We start from the raw sequence: 26,491 nt of genomic DNA, 5'->3' as shown, positions 1-26,491 counted from the left end.
TGTTTTTTATATGAACTTGTGTGTAAATTAAAAAACCAGTGTGCAATTCAATTCACTTGTGTATTGGGGATCTCTCATTCTAGTTCAGTTAAAACAAAATTCTACATACTGTTATTACAGTAATTACACAAAGTGGAAGTGTTACCCACTGATGCTATCATCCAAAGTAGCTTTTTTCAAGATGCTTGGTGAAGGAGACGCTCCTGGGGAAGGTTCATGTTTCATCCAAGGACGATCACTGTCACTGAAGAAGAAGGCAAAAACCTTTACTCTACACACTAGCTGAGGAACTACTGCTGTTAAATAATCATCAGTGGTAAACCTTAAAGGCTGGTCAATATACAGCACACTGTTATATTATTCGTAACTAGTTTTGGATATTTATGAATATCTAAAGTGCAATGAACACTTGTCAGTTATCGACAATAACCCACATGCAGACAAACTCAGGGGATTAATTGATCTGTATATTTTGACCCCCCTTCTGGGATCCTCTTGTATAAAGCAACTCACCTGTCACATATTTTCCTCTTACGACTTGGAGGAGTACTAGGAGAGAAACGACCTGGTGTGCTTCTTCTATAAGGCGAGCCACTGTGACGATGCCGTGATGCATCACCTAGGAAGAAATAAATTACTACTGCACTTCAAAGATTAAAAGTTTCAATACCGTGGCTGGGACAATTCACAAATACTTAACAAATTGGAGATAAGTCTGCTAAACATTCAAGTTATTTCCATTAAGGCATGGTGACAAAGAAGAATATACATTCATTCTTTTTTTTTTTTTTTCAACAAGTCGGCCGTTTCCCACCGAGGCAGGGTGACCCAAAAAAGAAAGAAAATCCCCAAAAAGAGAATGCTTTCATCATCATTCAACACTTTCACCACACTCACACATAATCACTGTTTTTGCAGAGGTGCTCAGAATACAACAGTTTAGAAGCATATATGTATAAAGATACACAACACATCCCTCCAAACTGCCAATATCCCAAACCCCTCCTTTAAAGTGCAGGCATTGTACTTCCCATTTCCAGGACTCAAGTCCGACTATATGAAAATAACCGGTTTCCCTGAATCCCTTCACTAAATATTACCCTGCTCACACTCCAACAGATCGTCAGGTCCCAAGTACCATTCGTCTCCATTCACTCCTATCTAACACGCTCACGCACGCTTGCTGGAAGTCCAAGCCCCTTGCCCGCAAAACCTCCTTTACCCCCTCTCTCCAACCCTTTCGAGGATGACCCCTACCTCGCCTTCCTTCCCCTATAGATTTATATGCTTTCCATGTCATTCTACTTTGATCCATTCTCTCTAAATGACCAAACCACCTCAACAACCCCTCTTCTGCCCTCTGACTAATACTTTTATTAACTCAACACCTTTTCCTAATTTCCACACTCCGAATTTTCTGCATAACATTTACACCACACATTGCCCTTAGACAGGACATCTCCACTGCCTCCAACCGTCTCCTCGCTGCTGCATTTACCACCCAAGCTTCACACCCATATAAGAGTGTTGGTACTACTATACTTTCATACATTCCCTTCTTTGCCTCCATAGATAACGTTTTTTGACTCCACATATACCTCAATGCACCACTCACCTTTTTTCCCTCATCAATTCTATGATTAACCTCATCCTTCATAAATCCATCCGCCGACACGTCAACTCCCAAGTATCTGAAAACATTTACTTCTTCCATACTCCTCCTCCCCAATTTGATATCCAATTTTTCTTTATCTAAATCATTTGATACCCTCATCACCTTACTCTTTTCTATGTTCACTTTCAACTTTCTACCTTTACACACATTCTCAAACTCATCCACTAACCTTTGCAATTTTTCTTTAGAATCTCCCATAAGCACAGTATCATCAGCAAAAAGTATCTGTGTTAATTCCCATTTTGAATTTGATTCCCCATAATTTAATCCCACCCCTCTCCCGAACACCCTAGCATTTACTTCTTTTACAACCCCATCTATAAATATATTAAACAACCATGGTGACATTACACATCCCTGTCTAAGACCTACTTTTACTGGGAAGTAGTCTCCCTCTCTTCTACACACCCTAACCTGAGCCTCACTATCCTCATAAAAACTCTTTACAGCATTTAGTAACTTACCACCTATTCCATATATACTTGCAACATCTGCCACATTGCTCCCCTATCCACTCTATCATATGCCTTTTCTAAATCCATAAATGCAATAAAAACTTCCCTACCTTTATCTAAATACTGTTCACATATATGCTTCAATGTAAACACTTGATCTACACATCCCCTACCCACTCTGAAACCTCCTTGCTCATCTGCAATCCTACATTCTGTCTTACCTCTAATTCTTTCAATTATAACCCTACCGTACACTTTTCCTGGTATACTCAATAAACTTATTCCTCTATAATTTTTACAATCTCTTTTGTCCCCTTTCCCTTTATATAAAGGGACTATACATGCTCTCTGCCAATCCCTAGGTACCTCACCCTCTTTCATACATTTATTAAACAAAAGTACCAACCACTCCAACACTATATCCCCCCTGCTTTTAACATTTCTTTCATGATCCCATCAGTTCCAGCTGCTTTACCCCTTTTCATTCTACGTAATGCCTCGCGTACCTCCCCCACACTTACATTCTGCTCTTCTTCACTCCTAAAAGATGGTATACCTCCCTGACCAGTGCATGAAATTACCGCCTCCCTTTCTTCCTCAACATTTAAAAGTTCCTCAAAATATTCTCGCCATCTACCTAATACCTCCCTCTCCCCATCTACTAACTCCCCTACTCTGTTTTTAACTGACAAATCCATACTTTCCCTAGGCTTTCTTAACCTGTTTAACTCTCTCCAAAATTTTTTCTTATTTTCATTAAAATTTCTTGACAGTGCCTCTCCCACTCTATCATCTGCTCTCCTTTTGCACCCTCTCACCTCTTCACCTTTCTTTTACTCTCCATATACTCTGCTTTTCTTATAACACTTCTGCTTTGTAAAAACCTCTCATAAGCTAACTTTTTCTCTTTTATCACACCCTTTACTTCATCATTCCACCAATCACTCCTCTTTCCACCTGCCCCCACCCTCCTATAACCACAAACTTCTGCCCCACATTCTAATACTGCATTTTTAAAACTATTCCAACCCTCTTCAACCCCCCCACTACTCATCTTTGCACTAGCCCACCTTTCTGCCAACAGTCGCTCATATCTCCCCCGAACTTCCTCCTCCCTTAGTTTATACCCTTTCACCTCCCTCTTACTTGTTGTTGCCACCTTCCTCTTTTCCCATCTACCTCTTACTCTAACTGTAGCTACAACTAAATAATGATCTGATATATCAGTTGCCCCTCTATAAACATGTACATTCTGGAGCCTACCCATCAACCTTTTATCCACCAATACATAATCTAACAAACTACTTTCATTACATGCTACATCATACCTTGTATATTTATTTATCCTCTTTTTCATAAAATATGTATTACTTATTACCAAATCTCTTTCTACACATAGCTCAATTAAAGACTCCCCATTTACATTTACCCCTGGCACCCCAAATTTACCTACTACTCCCTCCATAACATTTTTACCCACTTTAGCATTGAAATCCCCAACCACCATTACTCTCACACTTGATTCAAAACTCCCCACGCATTCACTCAACATTTCCCAAAAACTCTCTCTCTCCTCTACACTTCTTTCTTCTCCAGGTGCATACACGCTTACTATAACCCACTTTTCACATCCAATCTTTATTTTACTCCACATAATGCTTGAATTAATACATTTATAGTCCCTCTTTTCCTGCCATAGCTTATCCTTCAACATTATTGCTACTACTCCTTTAGCTCTAACTCTATTTGAAACCCCTGACCTAATCCCATTTATTCCTCTCCATTGAAACTCTCCCACCCCCTTCAGCTTCGTTTCACTTAAAGCCATGACATCCAGCTTCTTCTCATTCATAACATCCACAATCATCTCTTTCTTATCATTTGCACAACATCCACGCACATTCAGACTTCCCACTTTGACAATTTTCTTCTTCTTATTCTTTTTAGTAATCTTTACAGGAAAAGGGGTTACTAGCCCATTGTTCCCGGCATTTTAGTTGACTTTTACAACACGCATGACTTACGGAGGAAAGATTCTTATTCCACTTCCCCATGGATATAAAAGGAAAAGTAATAAGACCGACCAAGAACTATTAAGATAAATATACATTCACCTTCACTTATTCCTTAGCTACCTTCCAGAAGAGCACAGATACCATGACTCAACTATTACCCAGTGAATTGTTACATCCTAATCTCTCTAAGAGTTCAAAGAGTTCAAGAACCATAATCATTGTGCCAGGTTATATGGCACTTTCAGGTGGAAGCAAGGGATGAGAAAATTGACCATGGTGAGGTGTGACCTGATCTACATTGGCCTCATTTACCAAGACTAACAAGCATTTTGAGGAGATTACCAGATATGGGTACAAATTACTATTTCATCTAAACTGCCCTTCAGACTAATTAGTTTTTCATGCAATTCACAAGAACTTAAAACTGCAAAATGAGATGGATTGAAACTTTCAAAGAAAAATTAATATTTACGATCATAGCTGGTTAAGTAATCCTTATCGTCAACAGTGACCATCAGGAAAGGACCTTCAGGAAAGCTGAGTTTTTGTGACATTCTTACATTCACGGAGAGAGCACTAAGCCCATAGTGGTCATATAGCACTTAGGGAAATGGCAGGCATTTAAGTTCAATTCAAGTAAGGGAACACTAGTCCAATTCCTTAGATCAAGAGTCCCTTACCAGCATCAAGGAACCTCCCTGAAAGAAGTTATGAGAAAAGTTAACTCAAGATTCTTTTGTTACACTTCTGGTCCCAGTTGTGGGGTAAGCCTGCTGTGTTGCAAGGTCCTTTATTTCTCTTTCCAACTGCTTATGATTTCAAGAAAGGCTTTAGTGTCTGGTTCCAAATCAAGATGTACAAAATCTTATAACCTGCATTGTGATCACTATCAATAATCAATCAGGGACAAAAGAACTAACTGAGTAGTGCAACATTATGGCTGTCACTGAACCATGGAGAATTTCTATTATATTCCTTCTTACAGATTTTTCTTCAATATTCAGCTCAAATATATATATCTTGTATGCTAATAAATCAGTGTCAGTTATTTAATCATTACCACCATCAAAAACAGGTTTACTATTTTTAATAGTCCTGCTGCCTGTTTTCTTTTATGTAGAGAGACATACTTTACATATGTATATGTGAAGTAAGGGCTGCATGCCAGTGATTATAGGTTGAAATGTGATTCTTAAAAAAAAAAAAAAAAATCTATATTAAAACTGTACTTCCACTGGTGCCAGAAGCCAGCCAATCAAATGAACTTAGTTAATGAATAGTCCCAATTAATGTTAAGATACATTCTTTCAAAAAAATTGGCCATCTCCCACCAAGGCTGGGTGACCCAAAAAGAAAGACACCCTTTCAACATATTTCACACATAATCAATGTCTTTGCAGAAACACTCAGATACAACAGTTTAGGTGTCACTCAAAACAGCCAATATCCCAAACCCCTTCTTTAAAGTGCAGGCTTTGTACTCCCCACCTCCAGGACTCAAGTCTAGCTAACCAGTTTTCTTGAATCCCTTCACAAAATATTACTCTGCTCACACTCAACAGATCATCAGGTCCAAAAACCATTCATCTCCATTCCCTATCTAATATGCTCACACATGCCTGCTGTATGTCCAAGCCCCTTGCACACCTCTTTTACCCCCTTCCACCATCATTTCTTAGGATGGAGGGGGGGTTATTTTGCTCCATCCTCTCAATGACCAAACCACCTTAACAACCCCTCTTCAGCTCTCTGAATGATACCTTTAGTAACTCCACACCTAATTTCCACACTATGAATTCTCTGCATAGTATTTACACCACACATTGCCCTTAGACACATCTCCACTGCCTCCAGCCTCTTCCTTGCTGCAGAATTTACAACCTATGCTTCACACCCATATATAAGTGTGTTGGTACCATTACAATTACCTATGAACTGTATGATAAAAAAAAACTAAATAAAATTACATACCTCCACATTTAGATGGTGATTCTCCTTCATTTGTTCCTCGATTTCTTATGTTTTGCTTTGCACAGGCAACCAGCATTGCTGCTCGAGATCCAGCATATTTAAATGTACCTTTCTTTTTTTGTCTTTCTGGTGTACTGACTGCTGAATGCAGTCTTGACATACAGGGCTTCTCAGGCGAGAGTTCCTCCTCCTGTTGCCTAGCTGTTAGACTGAACTCCACGAGCATCTTCCCAAAACCTTTATTACTGCTGTCCATGTTACTACCTACTTTTTGCAACTCATCATTATTAGAGTTTTCTGAATCATTTACCAGTATCTTTCCTGAATTCTCCATCTCATTCACACCCTTTTCTGAATCTCCTACACATGTTACATGAGAATTCTTTGAATAGTTGTCTTTTTCTGAACTTGGTTTCTTTAAATCTTTGCTGCTAATTTCTGAACTCTTGCCACTTAATTTTTGTGAAGTTTTAACACAATCTTCAGAATTTTTTTCAATATAGACATCAGAATATGTATTTACTGATGCCTCTATAACCTTCTCTGAACATAATTCCTCTAAATTCATAGCCTTCCCAAAGTCCTGTTGGTGTGTACTGTGAGAGCCATTAATCATTTCACTCTCTCTTATACATTCTACACTCTTTGCATCTCCTGATTTATCAGCATTACAATCAATTACCCTGGCATTATATTTTTCAGGAATTTCATTTAGCTGTTCATCCACTGCTTGTCCACATTCAAAAGAACTGGATTCTTCAGAGAGAGAATCAACTTTCTCTTGCATTACACCCTTGATCTTCGTCTCTACTACAGGTAGCACATTTTCTGACATTAATTCTTGTGGTTCCATGGCTCTGTGTGGCTCACAATTTTCACCCATTTCTACATCACTTATTTCAGATCTATCATTTGTAGGAGGGACTGCATTATTCTCATTATCAATTTCAGTAGATGTGTGAGCCTTAGTTTCTCTTACTTTAGAATAACTGAAGGATTTTTTAAGGCTTTTATCGCACTCTATCGTTTCTTTATTTTTACAATCTGCACTATTGCTTTCACTGTCTACATCTATAACACTTTCATTATTTTTTCCTTCATTACTTAGTACGACATTATCCTTCAGGGGCTCCTTTGTGGAAGATGACTGCTCAGATTTTTGAGCCACTGTAGGAGTTGAGACATTTCTCTGTACAGCATGTACTGACTGATCTATATCAGTATCACCGTCAATATCTGATGATGTTGATTCGTCCTTTTTGGGAGCATAATCGTCTTTATCTTCATCATAAAGCTGCGAATCATTTATATCGTCCATTTCTGGAAGAGCATCACCATCTTCAGAATCATCACTAGCTTCTACTTCAAATATTTTCTTGTCATTTTTGCTAAACATATCTGTGATTTTCTTTTGGACAGATTTTTTTGGATATATACTTTCCTGAGAAGATAAAGCCTCTGTTACTTTAGGAACACAATCTCCTACATAAGACACCACTAGTAAGTCTTGTGATGATTTTTTCTTTTTGGAACTAGAACTACCAGGGGGTGTCATAGGCTCTGGCATGTCTCTATTTGGGGCTACAACTTTCCGTCCAGATCTAGTAACTTTGGTTGGGGTGCAGTAGGATGAAGTGCCTTCGCTACGATCAAAATTACTTTGGCTGTCTGAAGAATTTTGAGAATTCTTGCGAGTAGGCATCTTCCTGGAATTTTTTCCAGGCATTTCTTCACTAACTATTTGCTGCTTTTGATTTTCCTTGCCTTTTCTTTGACCTCCTATTCGTTGATCTTGCTGCTGTTCTTCAATATTTTCTTCAATTAATACCACAGAATCTTCACTTGAGCTCCTCTTCTCCACAGGCATTTGTCCAGTTATTTCTTCTACTTTCTGTTTCTTGTCTAGGTTTACTGCCAAATCACATTCCTCTGGCAAATTTCGCTTTCTTTTTGCCTTTATTAATCTTGTACTTGTATTGCTCTCCATAACTCCTTCAACAGACCTGCTTTTACATGAAGAAACTGTAGCCTCTCTTTTACTGAAAGACATGAAAGAATCAGTTACCCCATTCACCTGAGAATTTGGAATTTCATCCTCAGAATCTGTATCAGACACACACTTTGAAATGACATGCTTCACCAACAATGCACCATCCGTGAGTTTGACTTCGGGGATTTGTTTTACAATCTTATGATCCTGAATTACACTGGGTGAGACAGCCACCTGCTTGAAATTTATTCTATGTTCCTGCATTTGTCTTTGGGAACGAGGAGAGTCTATTTTACCTGTATCTAAAGTTGTGGTAATGGACGAACCTGTTCTTTTAAAGCTTTTACGGATATCTCTTAAAGATTTTTTCACAGGTACCTGTGCCTTTCTATGACGAAACTCACGTAATTTCAACTTTTTATCGGATTCAGCACTACAGCTATTAAGAGACTTCTGCAGTTCAAGTGAAGTTCTTCTTAATTCCTCATTCAAATCCTCATCTGTATAATCACTATCTCCACTGCCGTATCTTCTCAACGTTGATTCCTTTTTCTTTTTGTTAGAATAAGTTCTAAAAGTATCAGTTTTTGAAGCTAACACATCTTTATCAGAAACACTAATTTTTTCATGTTTTTCACTTTTGTTTGATGGAATCTCTAAGTTTATCTCAGAGTCAGTTACCTCTGCAAAGTTAAACTTTTCATTAATTTTTCTTTTTGGGCTTTCTGTGTTTAATATATTTGATTCTTCACCTTCAGCACTATCTAAAATTCCCACTGCACTTACTGACTCCAATTTGTTACTGCCACTAGAACCTAATGGAATTTTAGAGTTTACTTCAGATTCCTCAGTTTTACACATTCCTTGTCCACCTCCATCAGTTTTGTTCAATGGTTTTCCTGTAATATTTTTATACTGAGACCCTCTTTCTGGCTTATTTCTTTGATTTTCATCTAGCTTTTCTCTACAAGATTCCTCATTCTTAACACTGGGTTGGTTTCCACTATTTTCTGTAGCAAATTTTCCACTAAAAGATAATTCTTCAACACCTGGTTGATCATCAGTACTATTTTCTCCTTTACTTCCTCTTGCAGAAACCTCCAGGTCAATGCTGCTGCTCTTATTTTTATCTGGTTTCTTGAATGGGCTTCCTTTCATGTCAATGGCTGATGATCTGTTGAAGAATTAAATATTTTTAACTTAAGAATGCATTAACAAAAGTTCTTTGATTACCACAAACTTGCTACATCAGTAATCATGTTTCTCCAAGTAGCAACACACACACATACAAAAGCAATTAATGTATACTGTTTTGCAGAGTTGATATGGAAACTACTTTAACGAGTGTTCTAATCATAACATGCTTTAAGCAAGCATAGTATGTGTCAGTATTAATGAATTATATGGCAAGTCACTATATCTTCAGAGATATCTGTTATGTTAAATTTTTATTTAATTAATACAGTGAAGCCTGTATATGTAGGGGTTTATACTCTTAATAATCCAATGACTGGAAAAAATCTGATCAGGTACTAATGAACAAGAAAACAGGGCACGGACAAGTGCAAGTGTCTGGCCCCACACATTAAAAACCACCAATAGGTAAACACTGCTGACAACATCCCTAAGTTTGTATGTGTCAGCAGGTACTACTTACACCATTATACTGTAGTCGTAGATACATGGAGAAAACACTTTTGTAAGTCATTTTTCTTCAGATTTAGAAAGGCTACAGGAAAATACTGGTTTGTCAATAGTTTTAAATAAGTGAAACACTGCCAAATAGAATCATTTAAGATAATACCATAAATAGTTTTATGAAATAGGTTAGACAAATATGAATGAGACTGGTTGTGTGAGGACTTGTATAGCTTAGGCTAACAGGCCTACTGTAATACACACTTACTATACATTTCCTTCATAAAGGCTAATCATTGCATTCAACAATATCCCTCCAACTTCATACTATCAATGTACATCATTCTCTTTTCAGTTGACACACACATTCTCCAGTGCCACAGGAGCACATACAAGTTAGTCATTATTACATCCTTGACTAATTTGTACTTATACAGTATCTATTATATACAATCTTTAATACAAGCCATTGTAAAAATATTAAGAATTGTACAATCAGGATAATATTTTCTGAAGGGAGTCAAGGAAACTGGTTAGCTGAACTTAGGTCCTGGAGGTAGAAGTACAGTGCCTGCACTCTGAAGAAGGGTTTGAGATATTTGCTGGTCTGAATGACATCTATACTTTCCTGTTTATATACCTCTGGTAAGACAGTGGTAGTGTGAATGATGGTGAATGTTTCTTTTCAGTGGAAAATAGCCACCATGTTATATTTATTATTTTTAACAAAGGACTTACTCTTCAAATGAATTCTGAGAGGCAAAATGTGATGGTAGCAAATCTTGTGAGACAGCTTGTGAGAGTTCAGAATATAGGGCTGGGATATCAGACCTCCGTTCACTCATCCGTTCAATCTGGTGCTCTGTTAGGACTCTCTTCTTTGATGAGGGAGAGATGATCTTCACAAAATCCTGTTACAAAGAAAGCCTATTTGATCCATTACTGAAAAAATGTGAACATTTGTATCTGTTCATGTATGCTTTTAAGATTACAGCCTCTCCTCACCTAGCAACGTACTTGTTTACCAACCGCTCGGACTTATAACCACCTCTCCAACCAGTATGCAAACCTAAATAATGCATATTAGAGATGATTTCTTCTATTTATTACAGTATACAGTACACTACTGCATAAACATTTAAAAACATACTAGAAATGTTATAAATGGTACAAAGATGACATTAAAAAAATATCTAAAGATGGTTGGTACAAACCCACTACTAGTATAGTGTGCTCCTCACTTAATGACCAATTCACTTACTGACCTACTCTTAGGAACAGAGGAGAGGCTGTACTTTGATGACTTAATTAATCTCTAGGTTGAATAAACAGGCTGATGCTTCATTTACATTTCAAGAAATACATTTTTATTTTTATGCTTACCTCATCTTTCATATCTTCGAGCTTTGTCTTAGGCTTACTCTTCTCTTTTGTGACTGTTGCATCACGGCTCCACCTACCAGACACTGGAGAATCAACTTTCAGAGATTTAAGCTTGTGTGTTCCAACTTGGGCTGGAAAATAAGTCAACAAAAAAAAAAATAGGAGATAAAGATTAAAGTATCTAAAATGACATTCAAAACATCTATCCTTAAAACTTATTCAATCCACAGGTTGACAAAACTTGTACATCTATACTTGATTAAGCCCCAGTACTTCTGGAGAGAGCTATTAAATGAATGATGGAAATTGTTTCCATCTCAGGGTCACCTTACTTTGCTGCGAAATGGCTAAAGTGCGGAAAAAAAAAATACAGTCTTGCAAAATCCTAAGAGAATACATAAAACGCACACGTACCTTTTATGTACGTATATACTTTCGACTAGTTTCAAGAGTTTTTCACCCCTACCCCCTGCAGCTCAGCCCTGGGTCAGGTTTGTCTGGTTCATGCCTGGTCAAACAGGCTGTTACTACTGGTGGCCCAGTGGCCCACATATCCATCACATCCTTAACTTTGCTGAGTAACAAAAATGTCCATTTAGTGTCAGTGGAAAAACAGGTGTATCAGTGTGAATGAGGCTTGGTCACTATGTATGTCAGGCTGGTCACTGCAAAAGTTAAAAATCTGGTGATCCTGTAGTTATTCATACTGGTAATGTGTATTCATGTATTGGATAGACTGGTGATTCTATGACCCTGTTAATTAACAATGCATAAAAGGAACTGTATAAGGTCACCCTAAAACTATAAAAAAAAAAAACTAACTACAGTACAGTATATATAAAAAATGAAAAAAATCCTAGCGTGTGTAATTGCATTAAAGCAATATGGAAAATATTTAACAATCCTTTAAATAAAACTAAAAACCTAACTGCGTCAAAAACTGTTTTGCTTTGTTTTTTTTTGAGATGTACAGTATATCCCTCAACTTACATCAGTGATGGTTACAGAAAATGCCAACTTAAAAGTGCACTTTAGCCTTGTGGCCAAGGTTGCCTCGTGGAAGGTTATTCAAATTTTTTTTCTAAAATAATGCAGATTTACAACTCAAAATAAAACAACACAAGATTCTACTGGCATTCATCTTGAACTATAATCAACTTACCCAAGTGATTTTCTTTGGGACTGAGACATATGGAGTCTTCCATAGACCCATTTAGCTCTGTTAAACTAGCAGGGGGAAGACCACATTCCTTCAGAACATCAAAGAGATTCCCTGGTATACTGAAACTTGTAGATGAAAAACAACTCTTCCAAATCTTGTGTGCTTCCTGTTTAATGTGTTTATTAGTCGATTTCAGCGATATTAAGAATAATGGTGCCACTTTGTTCAGCAAATCAGCACTATGCTTTGTACCAAAATGTGTTTCTAACAATGTCCCAAAACTTTTGAACATGGCAATGAATCTCTTTTCAACCTCAGAATTAAATCTAGCCGCTGGGTTGACTTTCAGCAAATCACACAATGGATCAATCACTTGTGCTATCAACAAATCTACCAGTTTCGTTTGCTGAATACCACCGAACACATGAATAATGGCTTCACACAATTTTGATGCAGCATGCTGCCTTTGACTTGACACTATTCTTATCACTTTCTGAAAAAGGATTCTAAAAAGTTCTATACAAGACGCTAGATTGTGAAGAGGATGTGTTCTCTTCTTCGGTTTTGCTGGACTATGAACCACTGTAAAGAAAATGATATATATTTTAGTATATAGGGTTCACACCTGCATTAGAAAAACAATAGCTAATAAAAAATTGCCAACAAAGTCAGTAGCCAATATAAAATGTTTTGTTCAACACTTTTTATTACATAGCCACAGTATGGAACAAAATCAATGAAAATGTGTACAACACTCCTGAAACTTTTATTGAAGAAAATAGGTTTCACTCAAAACATATATATAATAGTTGTATAAGCATGAAAGTAATGCACTTGTAACCTTGCTAAATTTTTTATTAATTACTGTTCTTGCCATCCTTCCTTTGTCATGTGACCTCCATTCTGAGCCAATTGTATCCTCAAGAGATAGATCATTATGCACATACCCAACACTGAAAAAACAAAATACAGGACTCATTGGCTCAAAACAAAAAGCAAACATTCACCATCACTAACTGTCTTGCCAGAAATGTACTGACATCATAATTCAGATGAACCTCCGTCTGCAACACCCTCACCTCTCCTTCAGAGTATAGGCGCTCCCTTCCCACCTCCAGCTAACCAGTTTCCTTGAATCCATTCATAAATTACCCAGCTCATACTCCAACAGCACATTCATTAAAAACCCGTGTCTCAATTATCTCATATTTAACATGATCAAGCCTACTAGCCTCTCAGCTACTTACATCTCACAGAGGTTTTGCCAAGTTCTGAGTATCTTAACTTTTCAGTAAGAGTAGCCAGAACATCAGCCATCAAACTGTAGGCAGCAGCATGGATGTCAGGTGGTGCTGTAAGCTTTTCAGTACAAATATTAACTAATGCACAAGCTACGTGCTCCACTTCACTGTTTGGTTCAGCAGTTGGAGATAATGGAGTTAGCTCTGTAAATTTACACCAGAGCTCATTCCAGTCTTTCATGATTTCCTGAGAAAAATAAACAAGGTTAAAGTACAAGCAAATTATTAGTACAAGTTCAAATACTTCTGGCAAACAATATTTTCCAGTATACCCCTACTTCCCCAAAAATTAATACACCTTATTAACAGTGGCTACAAAAATAATTTAATATTAAGTAAAATTTCCTAATATTCACATGAAAACACTAAACCCATAGGAGTCATGCAGTACCTGAAGAATGAGAGAATCATGTTTAAGCCATGGAATTAAAAAAAAATTATGATTTATAAATGATTTACAACTTACTTGATAAACATGGTGATCAGCAGAGCTAAGAGCATCAATGGAATGAATGAGGGGGAAGAGAAGAATACTGTAGATGCAACTCCAGTCATGCTCACTTCCATCACCCTGATCTATGATCTGTGTCTGATAATATATACTGTATGTAAGTAAAACTAGCATTACAAAACAACCATAAAACAAGTTCATTCACACATTTTTCAGCCCAAATAAAATTTCAAAATCTTAACTTCAAGTCACTCTTCTTAATAGTGGAGAAACAGAAAGTAGGGGTACACCCATTAACAAAATTAAGACAAATATTAAGTAATACTTTATACCACTACACATGCACAAATTTCATGAGAAAGAAAACTCAGAACAGATATTTCTTCACATTATCAAAAATACACATGTACAGTACATAAACACAAAGATGCTCGTTGCGCATAAATGTTTTGGATGGACTTACTCGTGATTCTTTTAGGTTTTTCTACACTTGCAGCCTAGCTGGAAGCCAAGCTTCTGCTGAATGCTGTTGGAGGTCCACTGCCATTATAGCCTGGTTGACCCGGTACTTTGCAGAGGTAGACGTCCAATTTCCTCTTGAAGTTTTCAATACTTGTTCTGGCAATATTTCTCATATCTGCTTATAGCATGGAATAGTGGGGCCACAAGGGCCTTATGAAAGACACTGATGACAAAATAAAACTATGTCCAGGATATGGCCTAACCAGCAACCTCATGATTATTTACTATACAGCAGTTAACCACTTGTAAAATTAACCTCGCCTTGAAAAATGGCCTCACCTACTTTGATCTTGCTTATTAGTTGTTACCTGCATAAACTGTTTAATATTTGTAGGAAGCCACAAACATGCAAGGGTTATACAGTGCCTCGCAGATGTATATTCATTAAGGAATAACCATTTGCTTTTTGTTCAAGCTTCATGGGCTGTTTTGTAAAATTAATCTCTTGCTTATACTGTTAGTTTTTCCATGTTTTTTCTACCACTAAATTTTCTAGTTTCTGTAGCTTCTAGTGTTTGTTTTTAGTAATATCACTACTCTATCTTTTGTTCATAAAGTCCCTTCTCCACATTACATAATTTAAAAACGTTTTTCCAGTTTAGTTTGTTACACTCACTATTCTGTATCTTGTTCAAAATGGTTTTTAGCTGCAGTCTTCTTGATATTATCCCATCAGTGTTTGTATACAAAAGTTATGAATGTGTAAATATTTTTTTTTTCCATTTGGTGTTGGGCTTCCTTTCTGTTTCCTTTCCTGATTTACCATTTGACAAGTAGATTCAGTCCTGTTATGCTATAGAAAACCTGCTTAGTCTTCCTCATACTTTCCTTCCTTGATCATCTTCACAGAGCTCAACTTGTGGTGTCCCAGTCAATGTTCAATTTGTCACATTTTTTAAATTTGCAAGTGGTTATAGCACTTTTTTTTTTTTGAAGGGGGGGGGGGGATATGATTCCAGAATAACTTTCAAGTACCCCCATGCCCTTCAAGGTGAAGGTATCTAGGACTATTTATATGAAGAATTGGGACTGTCCTCTTCCTTAAATCAAACCTGATTACCTCCCATTTTCCAGATGCTTCATAACCCCTATTGATTTAGCACTTCCTTACAGTAAAATAAATAATATATCCTTTCAGCACCACTGTCAAGGTTTGCAATTGTGGCTTCTAGTTGTTCTTGTTGATGTTGCTAAGAAAACATTTCCACCACTTTCTTAAATGCCTCTATATTCTAGTATACAGTTCTACTTCTCAATCATTGAAAACAATTTTAATATTTTCCATCTTCATAGCTAATATTTCCAACTCTGGCCTGAAGAATGTCACTGACAAGTTTCTTAACATGAAGGCTCTCCTGAACTTGGCCAGATTAGCATTTCTCACTATTTCAGCAAAATGATCTTCCAGTGACAATCTTATCATCGCTACTCCCAGATATTGATCTCTGGAGGAGCAAAGAACAAGAAGGGCTATGATCACAACCTACAAAATACTAAGAGGTATGGGTAGGGTAGACAAGAAGAGGCTTCCCAAGGGTGCAATGACAAGGAGTCATGGTACAAAACTGCACTCAAATGAGCTATATGAACATGCTCTAAACTGAGTGTGTTGTACACCAAATGAGGTGTACATATCAGGGAGTCAACATGAGAGTTGTAAAGAAATGGAATAAGTACAGTCCATGCAGTGGTTTCAAAAGAGATGACAGGGTTAACTCCTGTCAGTTGACTGAATATTGAGAGGTGGGATCCACAGTGGGAGGTCACCCCTGCAAACTCAAATAGGTAATTACAAATAGTGTAGGTAATTTTACATACATTTTCTAAAGTACCACTCATTCTGTATTGTTTGATGTGAACAAAAAATTCAACATGAAGTTTTCTTTCTCTGGTGAAATTTATGCACATGTAAAACACAGCTGCACTTTTACTTCAACCACAACATCCAATTTTTTAAGGCCTCAATTTTATGTTCACATATGGCATTTCAAGCAAGCAATTTAAAACTATCAACAACTTTATTCATATCTATTCAAGTCTAAAATAATTTTGAGCAAAGTATATGTAGGAATTATTTAGAATCTCATAGCCCCAAAGTATGTGTGGAAAATAGCAAACATCATAACTTGGAAATAGCATTGCCAATGTTGACAAATACACATAATTAAAAAATATAAATAAGGCTATACTGTCATCGTATTATCACTATTATTTTCACATACAAGCATTTAGTACCTAAGGACCATACAGCACCTGGGAAATGATGGAATCAGATTTGATCTGAGGAATGGGAGAGTAGCTCCAATTCCTTGGATCATGAGTCCTTAATCAGCATCAAGGCACCACTCAAGGAGATATCATACTTTGATAACATATACTGTACCAATTGGTTGAAAGCCAGTTAAACAAGGAGTTATTATCTGAAAACAAAGAGGAGAATTTTTTCAATTAAATGATTGGGATATCTAATAAAAACAATTGCTACTAGTTTTGTTTATTTTATCAAATGTCTTATTAAATATTAACCTCTTTAATGTACTCGATGAGTTGATGGACAACTGCAGACCACATGTGCACAAGAGTACTGGGATTAGCAGGACACAGTATTGCTGCAGCACTGTCTAACTCCTTCATTACAAACTGCAGGAATCCAAGTTTCCCAGTTGAAGGTTTGCTGTTTGACAGCACTACCAACCACATTGAGAAAAACCTGAAATGCATTTAGAGCATCAGTCCTCATTGTTTTAATATAGATACAGAGTACTTAAAAATACACACAGGACAGTAACCAAATGATCAACTACTCATTGTAGTGGCTTTTTTGGTAATACCTTTACTGAGAACAAGTAACACTGTTATTGTTACACAAGAAACATGGTAACACTATAAAAATATCAAGTTTACGCTAAGATGTATGCATGGTATTAACTGTAAAAGCAGATACATTAATAGATTCAGATACATAAACTATAATAGTGGGCAAACTATATCAATGAGCAGGGGACTGGCAAAATTATTAGGAACTAGCAGCAATTCAAAGTGACCCCCTCCCCCCAAAAAATAGTTTCCAATAAAGAAAAGCAAAGTGGTGCATGCATGTGCTCTACATTTTTACATAACACACACACACAAAACTAGCAACTTACCCCGGCTTAATCGGTGCAAAGTGAAGAATAGATGGTTTACATAACTGGCATATTAGATGATTACTTAATGTTCCACTCATCATATCTCTCATTGTTGCTGTATGATAATGTCTAGAATTTAAAACGGTTTTAGGAAGTGCCAAATTTCCAACTGTCACCAATTCGTAGAACTTGAAAACAAACTGACTTTGAGAATCTTCTGGACAACAGTTTTTCTCTAACACTGAAAGTGTATTAAAAAGTTCCTTCACTATCTCCACAGAGTCTTTTTTATTCGAATCAAGATTAATAGCCACTCGTGTGTGCGCAAGGATGGACTGAAAAAGAAGTATCCCAAGAAGATTTTGTTTACAATCTTTGAAGTTAAGGCTTTGTGCTGCTTCACTTATACAGTTCAAAAGCAAATTATGATGGCGTACAAACAGTGCAGGGTTGTTTAATAGGGGTTCTTCCATCTGAAGCATGCTGAAATTGTACGTCTGAACTCCAGGAATATTTATACCAACAAAGATTATCTGGGCTAAAATTTCTGCACATGCAACATGTAAATTAGCAAATTTTCTTCCTGGTGATGCTGCAGCACCAGACATGATAAGATTCCTTTCAGCTAATCCAACTGCTGCTCCACCAGAAGAGGAGCCACAGCCAAAACAGAACCTCAGAAGTGGTACTACAATCATGTCAAAATTTATAGACGCTTTCTTACCAAGTTTGCACACAAGATGCCACCATGCCAACAGCTTTGCATATGCAATATCTTCTGTTTTAGCATTATTGGCTTTAAGAGGTGCAAGCAAAAGCTTTAGTCTCTTAGAATGTGTAAGAACACTATCATCCAAAGAAAAATTATCAATTAAAGCTCTCCAACAGTTAAAAGCATCAACTCTGATTTCTGGCTTGGAACTCTTGAATCCTTTTTCCACAACCTCCAGGAGGCCATTTATGAGTGATGTACCTGGGTGAAGCTCCTTTCCTAAAAACTGTACAATCATCTTCCATTCCTTCAATATGTCAGTACAGTCTTCAGTCACCAAGCGATTCATTCGCTTGCAATTATGCGCTTTAAGATCTGGTATTATCATCTTCAAAATATCTGATCTAATATCACTGAAATTTTCCATTTTTTCAAATATGACTTTTGCTCCATTGACAGTAGCAAAGGCAGCTGTACGAATTCTATTAACATCATTAAACATATACCCAAACACACATGGAAACCAATTTTTTGCTTCTTTACCCATTTCATTAGGAACAATTTCCAATAAAGATTGGATGACCTGTAAAGCTTCATGAACTGCAACTGATGAGGCATTTTCAACTCTAAGAATGCCATTAATAGTTTCAAGAATTTGCTCAAATTTTTCAAGAAACAGTTCTCTCTTTAGTTTGCTCTTTGATAGACTCCAGAGGCATCTGGTAAGAATTTTCTTCTCTTTAGAATCCTTAATGGATTTAATTAATGCATCTAAAATATCGACCTCATCTTCACTATTCACAAGACTGAGGAAGCTATCATTAGCTAAGAGACAGCCACATACTCCCGCAGCTTCATAACTAGTCTCAACTGTTTCACTGAGTAAGTCTGTTTTTATATTAATGAGGGTCTTGTGTGTGTCGTCCAGCGAGGCAAAATCACTCCAAATAACTTTTTCTGTCTCTCCTGTGCATTTCCTGAAAAGATACAAGTTTGTAGCAAAAATTACTGTAGCCAGCAAGTCTTCAACATAACATGCCTATACCATTTACATATATGTACAAGATACTTTTTGTTACTGTTGGAAGGACCAAGCTTTAAAACTACACACAAAATCTTTATATGAACTTAGTAGCTTTGAAAGCCCTCCATACAAATTTATGATTCCGTACTTGATTTTTTTGAATTAACAATTGACAGCCATCTGACCAAAGGGCCTCTGTTAATAATTTAGAAAAGCTTTTTTCGGTATCAATTTTTTTGTCTCGAAGCATAGCCTCTAAATTAAAAAACAAATTAAGACTTTGTTTAAAATGTGCTCACTATTGCACACAAATAAATCTTTCTTAAGACATACTGTTTTACAAATGTCAGTGTTTAAATATAGAAGACCCAAGCAACACTGAAAAAAAGACAAAGTAAAAATGAGCCCCAAGTCTGAAAAAAATACATTAAGACTACTGTAATATGGACAGTTTCTAGATTTGCTGGGACTTTAGGATCTTAACCCCCATGAACTCAAGAGCACTGTACCTTATGCAAATTTAACAGGTAAGATAAGATAAGATAAGATAAGATTTCGTTCGGATTTTTAACCCCGGAGGGTTAGCCACCCAGGATAACCCAAGAAAGTCAGTGCGTCATCGAGGACTGTCTAACTTATTTCCATTGGAGTCCTTAATCTTGTCCCCCAGGATGCGACCCACACCAGTCGACTAACACCCAGGTACCTATTTGCTGCTAGGTGAACAGGACAATAGGTGTAAGGAAACGTGTCGGAATTTCCACCCGCCGGGAATCGAACCCGGGCCCTCCGTGTGTGAAGCGGGAGCTTTAGCCACCAGACCACAAAACCAATGATAGCATGCACTTTACTGACTTATAGCTTCAGCTATGTCAGCTATAAGTCTAATATTGATTTTCATTACCTTTCAGCAAATAAATACCCCCCTTCCAGCCTCCCTCAATAAAAAAAAACTCACTGTGTAAGGGTCCGGTATGCAGGTACACGTACAGTCACTTGTTGTGATGTGCACTGATTCACCAAGTCCTCCAGACTGGCCTCCTTCATGGCCCCCTATGGAAAAACCTAAATTATAAACATCTGGAAATGACAAATTCCTTGGAATATCAAAATGATATACAATACCAACAGATTGGTAAGACACATAGGCAACAGTAAGGCATCTTTATTCTGAAAAGTTTGGCCTACACAGTAGGCTTCTTTACTCAACTGAAGAAGCATACTATGTAGGCAAAATGTTTCAGAATAAAGATGCCTAACCGTTGTCTATGCAAATTCCTTTACCTAAATTCCTTGCAAATTATGAAATGAACAAGATATAAACTGTAATAAAGTTGGTAGAATTACCGACAATATGTAAAGTAAAAGGACACAAGTGCAACTAATGTGACATTTATTGTAGCAACGTTTCGCTCTCCAGGAGCTTTATCAAGCCATTACAAACAATACATGGACACAGAGGGTATATAAAGGCTCAGAGTGAGGTGAATACTAGTGAGGTACCATTTCGATGTTCACTAGTGGTAGTAGTAGTAGTAGTAGTGGAAGTGACAAAAGCAATTAATTCGTACATGAGTAAAAGGATATAAAAGCTATTACTTGGGTAACATAAAAATAGGTTGGACAAATATAAACTGGAATGAGGCAGGTTGTTTCAGTGTTCACTCTCTGTGCTTTGTGTAGTATAACAGGAGAGACTATGTGATGGCAGGGTTTACTGTTTTCAGGAGGATTCTTGCTAAGACTTCGGAGATGGTGAAGCTGCCGTTGTTTTGTTTAATTGTATTCGAAACAGCGATCAGTGCTGATTCAAGGCACTTGCGTGTGCGGAAATTAGTTTCTTTTATCACTAATTGGGCGTCTAATTAGACGCCCAATTAGTGATAAAAGAAACTAATTTCCGCACACGCAAGTGCCTTGAATCAGCACTGATCGCTGTTTCGAATACAATTAAACAAAACAACGGCAGCTTCACCATCTCCGAAGTCTTAGCAAGAATCCTCCTGAAAACAGTAAACCCTGCCATCACATAGTCTCTCCTGTTATACTACACAAAGCACAGAGAGTGAACACTGAAACAACCTGCCTCATTCCAGTTTATATTTGTCCAACCTATTTTTATGTTACCCAAGTAATAGCTTTTATATCCTTTTACTCATGTACGAATTAATTGCTTTTGTCACTTCCACTACTACTACTACTACTACCACTAGTGAACATCGAAATGGTACCTCACTAGTATTCACCTCACTCTGAGCCTTTATATACCCTCTGTGTCCATGTATTGTTTGTAATGGCTTGATAAAGCTCCTGGAGAGCGAAACGTTGCTACAATAAATGTCACATTAGTTGCACTTGTGTCCTTTTACTTTACAAGATATAAACTAGATAATAGAGTTGTCAATAAGTGAAGCAAACTCCCAAGTAGCACCACAGAAACAAGTATGTACTTCAGAAAGCTTTGAACACAAGTTGGAAAGGGACATGAGCAAGTGGTTACATAGAACTTGCCTAGTATGGGGCCTGGTAGGCCTACTGCAGTACTCCACTATTTTTATCTTAAAGACTGAACATTTGTTGTTGTTGGGTTTATCAGGGCCACCGACAGCATAAGCCATATCGAGCCCGGTTTCTTGATGGTACGAGGAAGATTTGTTGCCCCAAGGCTGGGCGATGAAAGAAAAAGGAACAGAAGTTCCTTTGTAAATAGAGATAGAAACTTGAAGTTTCCAATTAGATCTGACTGAACATTTGATCATTGTAGCTTAGCTGCTGTAAGTAAACACAAAAATCTAAATCTGTCAGTTTAAATTCACATCCTCCAGGAGCATAACTGCCTGGTCATGGACTGGGCTGTGGGAGCATTGACCCCTGCAACACCCTCCAGGTATATACTACATAAAATGCAAAGCAACCACAGGAAGAGTCAAATTCCCCTGTGGTTGTTTTGCATCTTGTATCACCTGTTCGTGATTTTTGCACACTTAAAATGTGGCATTATTGACATCACTCAAAGAACAAAAACCAATCACGTTAATAATTTACAGAAAGCTTCTGGCAGCTAAGGTTTAGTGAACACATCAATAACCTCAACCAGATGGAAAGAAACATCACTGGAGGAAACAAGTAAACACGGTATTTGTGTAGTATACGTCAACATGACATATTGGAGCTCCAACCTAGACAGAAATTATGAAATAAAAATCTTATTGCACCTTCATCTGCATATTTCCCTTATTCTGCACAAATTTGCTTAATTATTTTAAAGTTTAACTTTTTACCTAACCCACTCACAAAATGAGCAATGTTATTCACAGCAGTATTATAATTATGGGGAAGTGCTCAAGCCATATAGGGTTTTACGCCTGAGGAATGGGAAGATAAGCAATCAAGTTTGATCCAAGGTGGTGAGGATTAGGTCCAATTCCCTAGATGAAGAGCCCTTCCTGAGCACCAATGTAAATAATTCACTTTTACTTTTCTGGGTTATCCAGCTAAGTAATTTACACATTAAACTATGTATGATAATTGTATTTATGTGTACCTGTGCCTTAATAAACTGTTTACTTAACCTTGAAGAGTTACTCAGCGGTTTAAACTTTAAAGTCACTGACTTTTTTGCTTTATCCTGGTGGATAATTTTCCTTGATGTTGGTGAGGGGCTCTTGATTTAGGGAATTGGATCTGTGCTCCAGTTCCCCGAATTAAACCTGAATGCCTTCCACATCCCCCCCCCCAGGCGCTGTATAATCCTCCGGGTTTAGCGCTTCCCCCTTGATAATAATAATAATAATGGTGGATAATTTTTATGATGATGATAATTATACTTGTGTACCTAAATAAACTTACATTAGGTATTACTACATTGTGTTCAAATATAATAATAAGATTGTTATATTAAGTTAAATCATCCTGTCACTGACGTATGTCTGGTTAAATTTTTGGAAGGAATAATATATGACTTAAGTGATAACGAAGGTGACAATTACAACTTTTTTTTGCAATAAACTAGTGACAAGACTCACGTCATGGATAATATTCTTCATCACATCTCCCACTAAAGACCATCACACTCCCTGCGAGATACGAGACCGTCTTACCTACCAAAACTACAAAATTAACAGAGGAAATGGGAATAAAACTGAGCCATCATCATCACAACACAACAAAACACCTCCAATACTCCCCCGTCAAATCCCTCTCTTAAAACACATTCACAGCATCCAACACCTACTCAGCAACACCAGCCGCTCCACAATCACATCAACACCCCATGGAATCAAGTGGTTAAGCGTAACAAGAGGTAAAAAGTGTGAAAATATCTCACAGGTTCCTCCATGGAGGCGACAACAACACTGCTGCAGGAAAGCGCGGGAAGCCTGGTGGTGGTGGTGGTGCTGCAGGCTCACACGCTAGCTACCTCACTTACCCACCTCATATTTATTACTAATATCCACATATCCCGGGATTATGGACCGTCAAAACGCCTACTAGAATGGTCTATAGTAGTCGACAGAAGGTTTTCCCCTACTCACTGAGTAACCTTCATCACTGGTATACTGATAAAACGTAAAAAAAAATTGTATGGGTCTTAGCTGAACTCCAAGAGCCTATGTTTCACCAAAGAACTATGCATTTTATCATTTTTTACAAATGTGGCAATGATAAAGGACTCCTAGCATTTACCAAAATGTTTTTCAAAGTCCTTTAACCATTTCTATCAGTTCTGATATCTCTCCAAATATTCCTTAGAACGAGTCTGCAAAGGTTAAATAACTATATATACATTTTTTATAATCAATGTAACATAATAATATACATTATTTATTTATTTATTTTATGTCTTTACAAAATACAAGATACAACTATTACAGTCGTAGTTGATGTCATTGACATATTACATAAACAATCTGGTTATGCAGAACATTTCTGGCAACTTAGGATAATATTCTCCCCTAAGACAATATTAACCTAATACCCAGGTACCTACGTACTGCTAGGTGAACAGGGGTCAGCAGGTGTACGGTGACTAATACCCAAGTGAACTGGGGACAACGGGTTTACACCCGCTGTCCCCTGTTCCCTTCCCCCTGTCCCCTTTCCACTCGTGCCGGGATTGATCCCGGACCCCTCCGTTTGTGAGCTAAGGACACTTCCAAATGAGCCACGAGCACCTACGTAACACTTACAGTAGGTGGTCGTGCCTCAAGCACCTTTTATTATACAGTAGCAAAGGCGGGGAACGGAGTGCCTGAACATGTCAAATCCTGTCCTAGGATGAACAGGAAGGTACCTAATGAAGCTACAGAAAGGTGCCTAATGAAACTACAGAAAGGTACCTAATGATACTACAGAAAGGTGCCTAATAAAACTACAGATAGGTGCCTAGTGAAGCTACAGAAAGGTATCTAATGAAACTACAGAAAGGTACCTAATGAAACTAAAGAAAAGTACCTAATGAATCTACAGAAAGGTACCTAATGAAGCTACAGGAAGATACCTTAAGAAATTACAGGAAGGTACCTTACAAAGCTGCAGAGAGGTACCTAATGAATGAAGCTACAGAAAGGTACCTAATGACTGAAGCTACAGAAAGGTACTTAATGACTGAAGCTACAGAAAGATACCCAGAAACCGGGGTGAGGTGAAAGATCCCTAAGACGGTGTAGGAGACGGGATTCACTAATGGAAGAAAGCAGGTCCCTCAGGAGTCCAACCCTCGTCACTTATAACCAGAGGACGTCTTCCAGTCCAAGATAATGTTGTGCTGCAGTGTCTGACATTTATGATGAAAATGGTATGAAATACCGACAGGCTGAGGATTAAGACATATGTGCAGCAGTTGGGTATTTTTATTGTGTAGGCGAAATGGCTCATCAATGAAGATACCCAATGTAACAAAATACAGTACTAGGAAAGTCACAACCCTTACACCCAACACCACAAGGTAACATACGGTACTAGGAAAGTAACGACCCTTACACCCAACACCACAAGGTAACATACGGTACTAGGAAAGTAACGACCCTTACACCCAACACCACAAGGTAACATACGGTACTAGGAAAGTAACGACCCTTACACCCAACACCACAAGGTAACATACGGTACTAGGAAAGTAATGCCCCTTACACCCAACACCACAAGGTAACATACGGTACAAGGAAAGTAACGACCCTTACACCCAACACCACAAGGTAACATACGGTACTAGGAAAGTAACGACCCTTACACCCAACACCACAAGGTAACATACGGTACTAGGAAAGTAACGACCCTTACACCCAACACCACAAGGTAACATACGGTACTAGGAAAGTAACGCCCCTTACACCCAACACCACAAGGTAACATACGGTACTAGGAAAGTAACGCCCCTTACACCCAACACCACAAGGTAACATACAGTACTAGGAAAGTAACGACCCTTACACCCAACACCACAAGGTAACATACGGTACTAGGAAAGTAACGCCCCTTACACCCAACACCACAAGGTAACATACGGTACTAGGAAAGTAACGACCCTTACACCCAACATCACAAGGTAACATACGGTACTAGGAAAATAACGACCCTTACACCCAACACCACAAGGTAACATACGGTACTAGGAAAGTAACGACCCTTACACCCAACACCACAAGGTAACATACGGTACTAGGAAAGTAACGACCCTTACACCCAACACCACAAGGTAACATACGGTACTAGGAAAGTAACGACCCTTACACCCAACACCACAAGGTAACATACGGTACTTGGAAAGTAACGACCCTTACACCCAACACCACAAGGTAACATACGGTACTAGGAAAGTAACGACCCTTACACCCAACACCACAAGGTAACATACGGTACTTGGAAAGTAACGACCCTTACACCCAACACCACAAGGCAACATACGGTACTAGGAAAGTAACGACCCTTACACCCAACACCACAAAGTAACATACGGTACTAGGAGAATAACAACCCTTACACCCAACACAACAAAGTAACATACGGTACTAGGAGAATAACGACCCTTACACCCAACACAACAAAGTCACATACGGTACTAG

At 37.8% G+C, this 26,491-nt stretch overlaps 1 protein-coding gene across 4 annotated transcripts in view; it reads right to left on the bottom strand.

The window, feature by feature from the left end:
• The window catches only part of LOC128702130 (telomere-associated protein RIF1), a 36,221-nt gene extending 12,404 nt beyond the window's left edge, over positions 1–23,817 (bottom strand). The window contains exons 1-13 of one of the 4 annotated variants that reach the window (XM_053796168.2): positions 23,755–23,792; positions 21,939–22,093; positions 20,386–20,480; positions 17,710–19,380; positions 17,090–17,273; positions 14,057–14,179; positions 13,537–13,777; positions 12,290–12,871; positions 11,128–11,258; positions 10,483–10,655; positions 6,117–9,280; positions 514–619; positions 150–244 (exon numbers count right to left, since the gene is read on the bottom strand). In XM_053796168.2, coding sequence (XP_053652143.1) covers positions 150–244; positions 514–619; positions 6,117–9,280; positions 10,483–10,655; positions 11,128–11,258; positions 12,290–12,871; positions 13,537–13,777; positions 14,057–14,179; positions 17,090–17,273; positions 17,710–19,380; positions 20,386–20,474 — 6,559 coding nt within the window. In that variant the 5' untranslated portion in view covers positions 20,475–20,480; positions 21,939–22,093; positions 23,755–23,792. Of the gene's footprint in view, positions 1–149; positions 245–513; positions 620–6,116; positions 9,281–10,482; positions 10,656–11,127; positions 11,259–12,289; positions 12,872–13,536; positions 13,778–14,056; positions 14,180–17,089; positions 17,274–17,709; positions 19,381–20,385; positions 20,481–21,938; positions 22,094–23,661 lie in introns of all 4 variants that reach the window. The other 3 variants (XM_053796169.2, XM_053796166.2, XM_053796170.2) reach the window with 3 other exon arrangements.
• Positions 23,818–26,491: the final 2,674 nt, after the last annotated feature.

Source organism: Cherax quadricarinatus, chromosome 83 (genome assembly GCF_038502225.1).
Source record: "Cherax quadricarinatus isolate ZL_2023a chromosome 83, ASM3850222v1, whole genome shotgun sequence".
NCBI lineage: Eukaryota > Metazoa > Arthropoda > Malacostraca > Decapoda > Parastacidae > Cherax > Cherax quadricarinatus.
The sequence above is the reverse complement of the archived record's forward strand: the minus strand, read 5'-3'. Positions and strand labels throughout refer to the sequence as shown.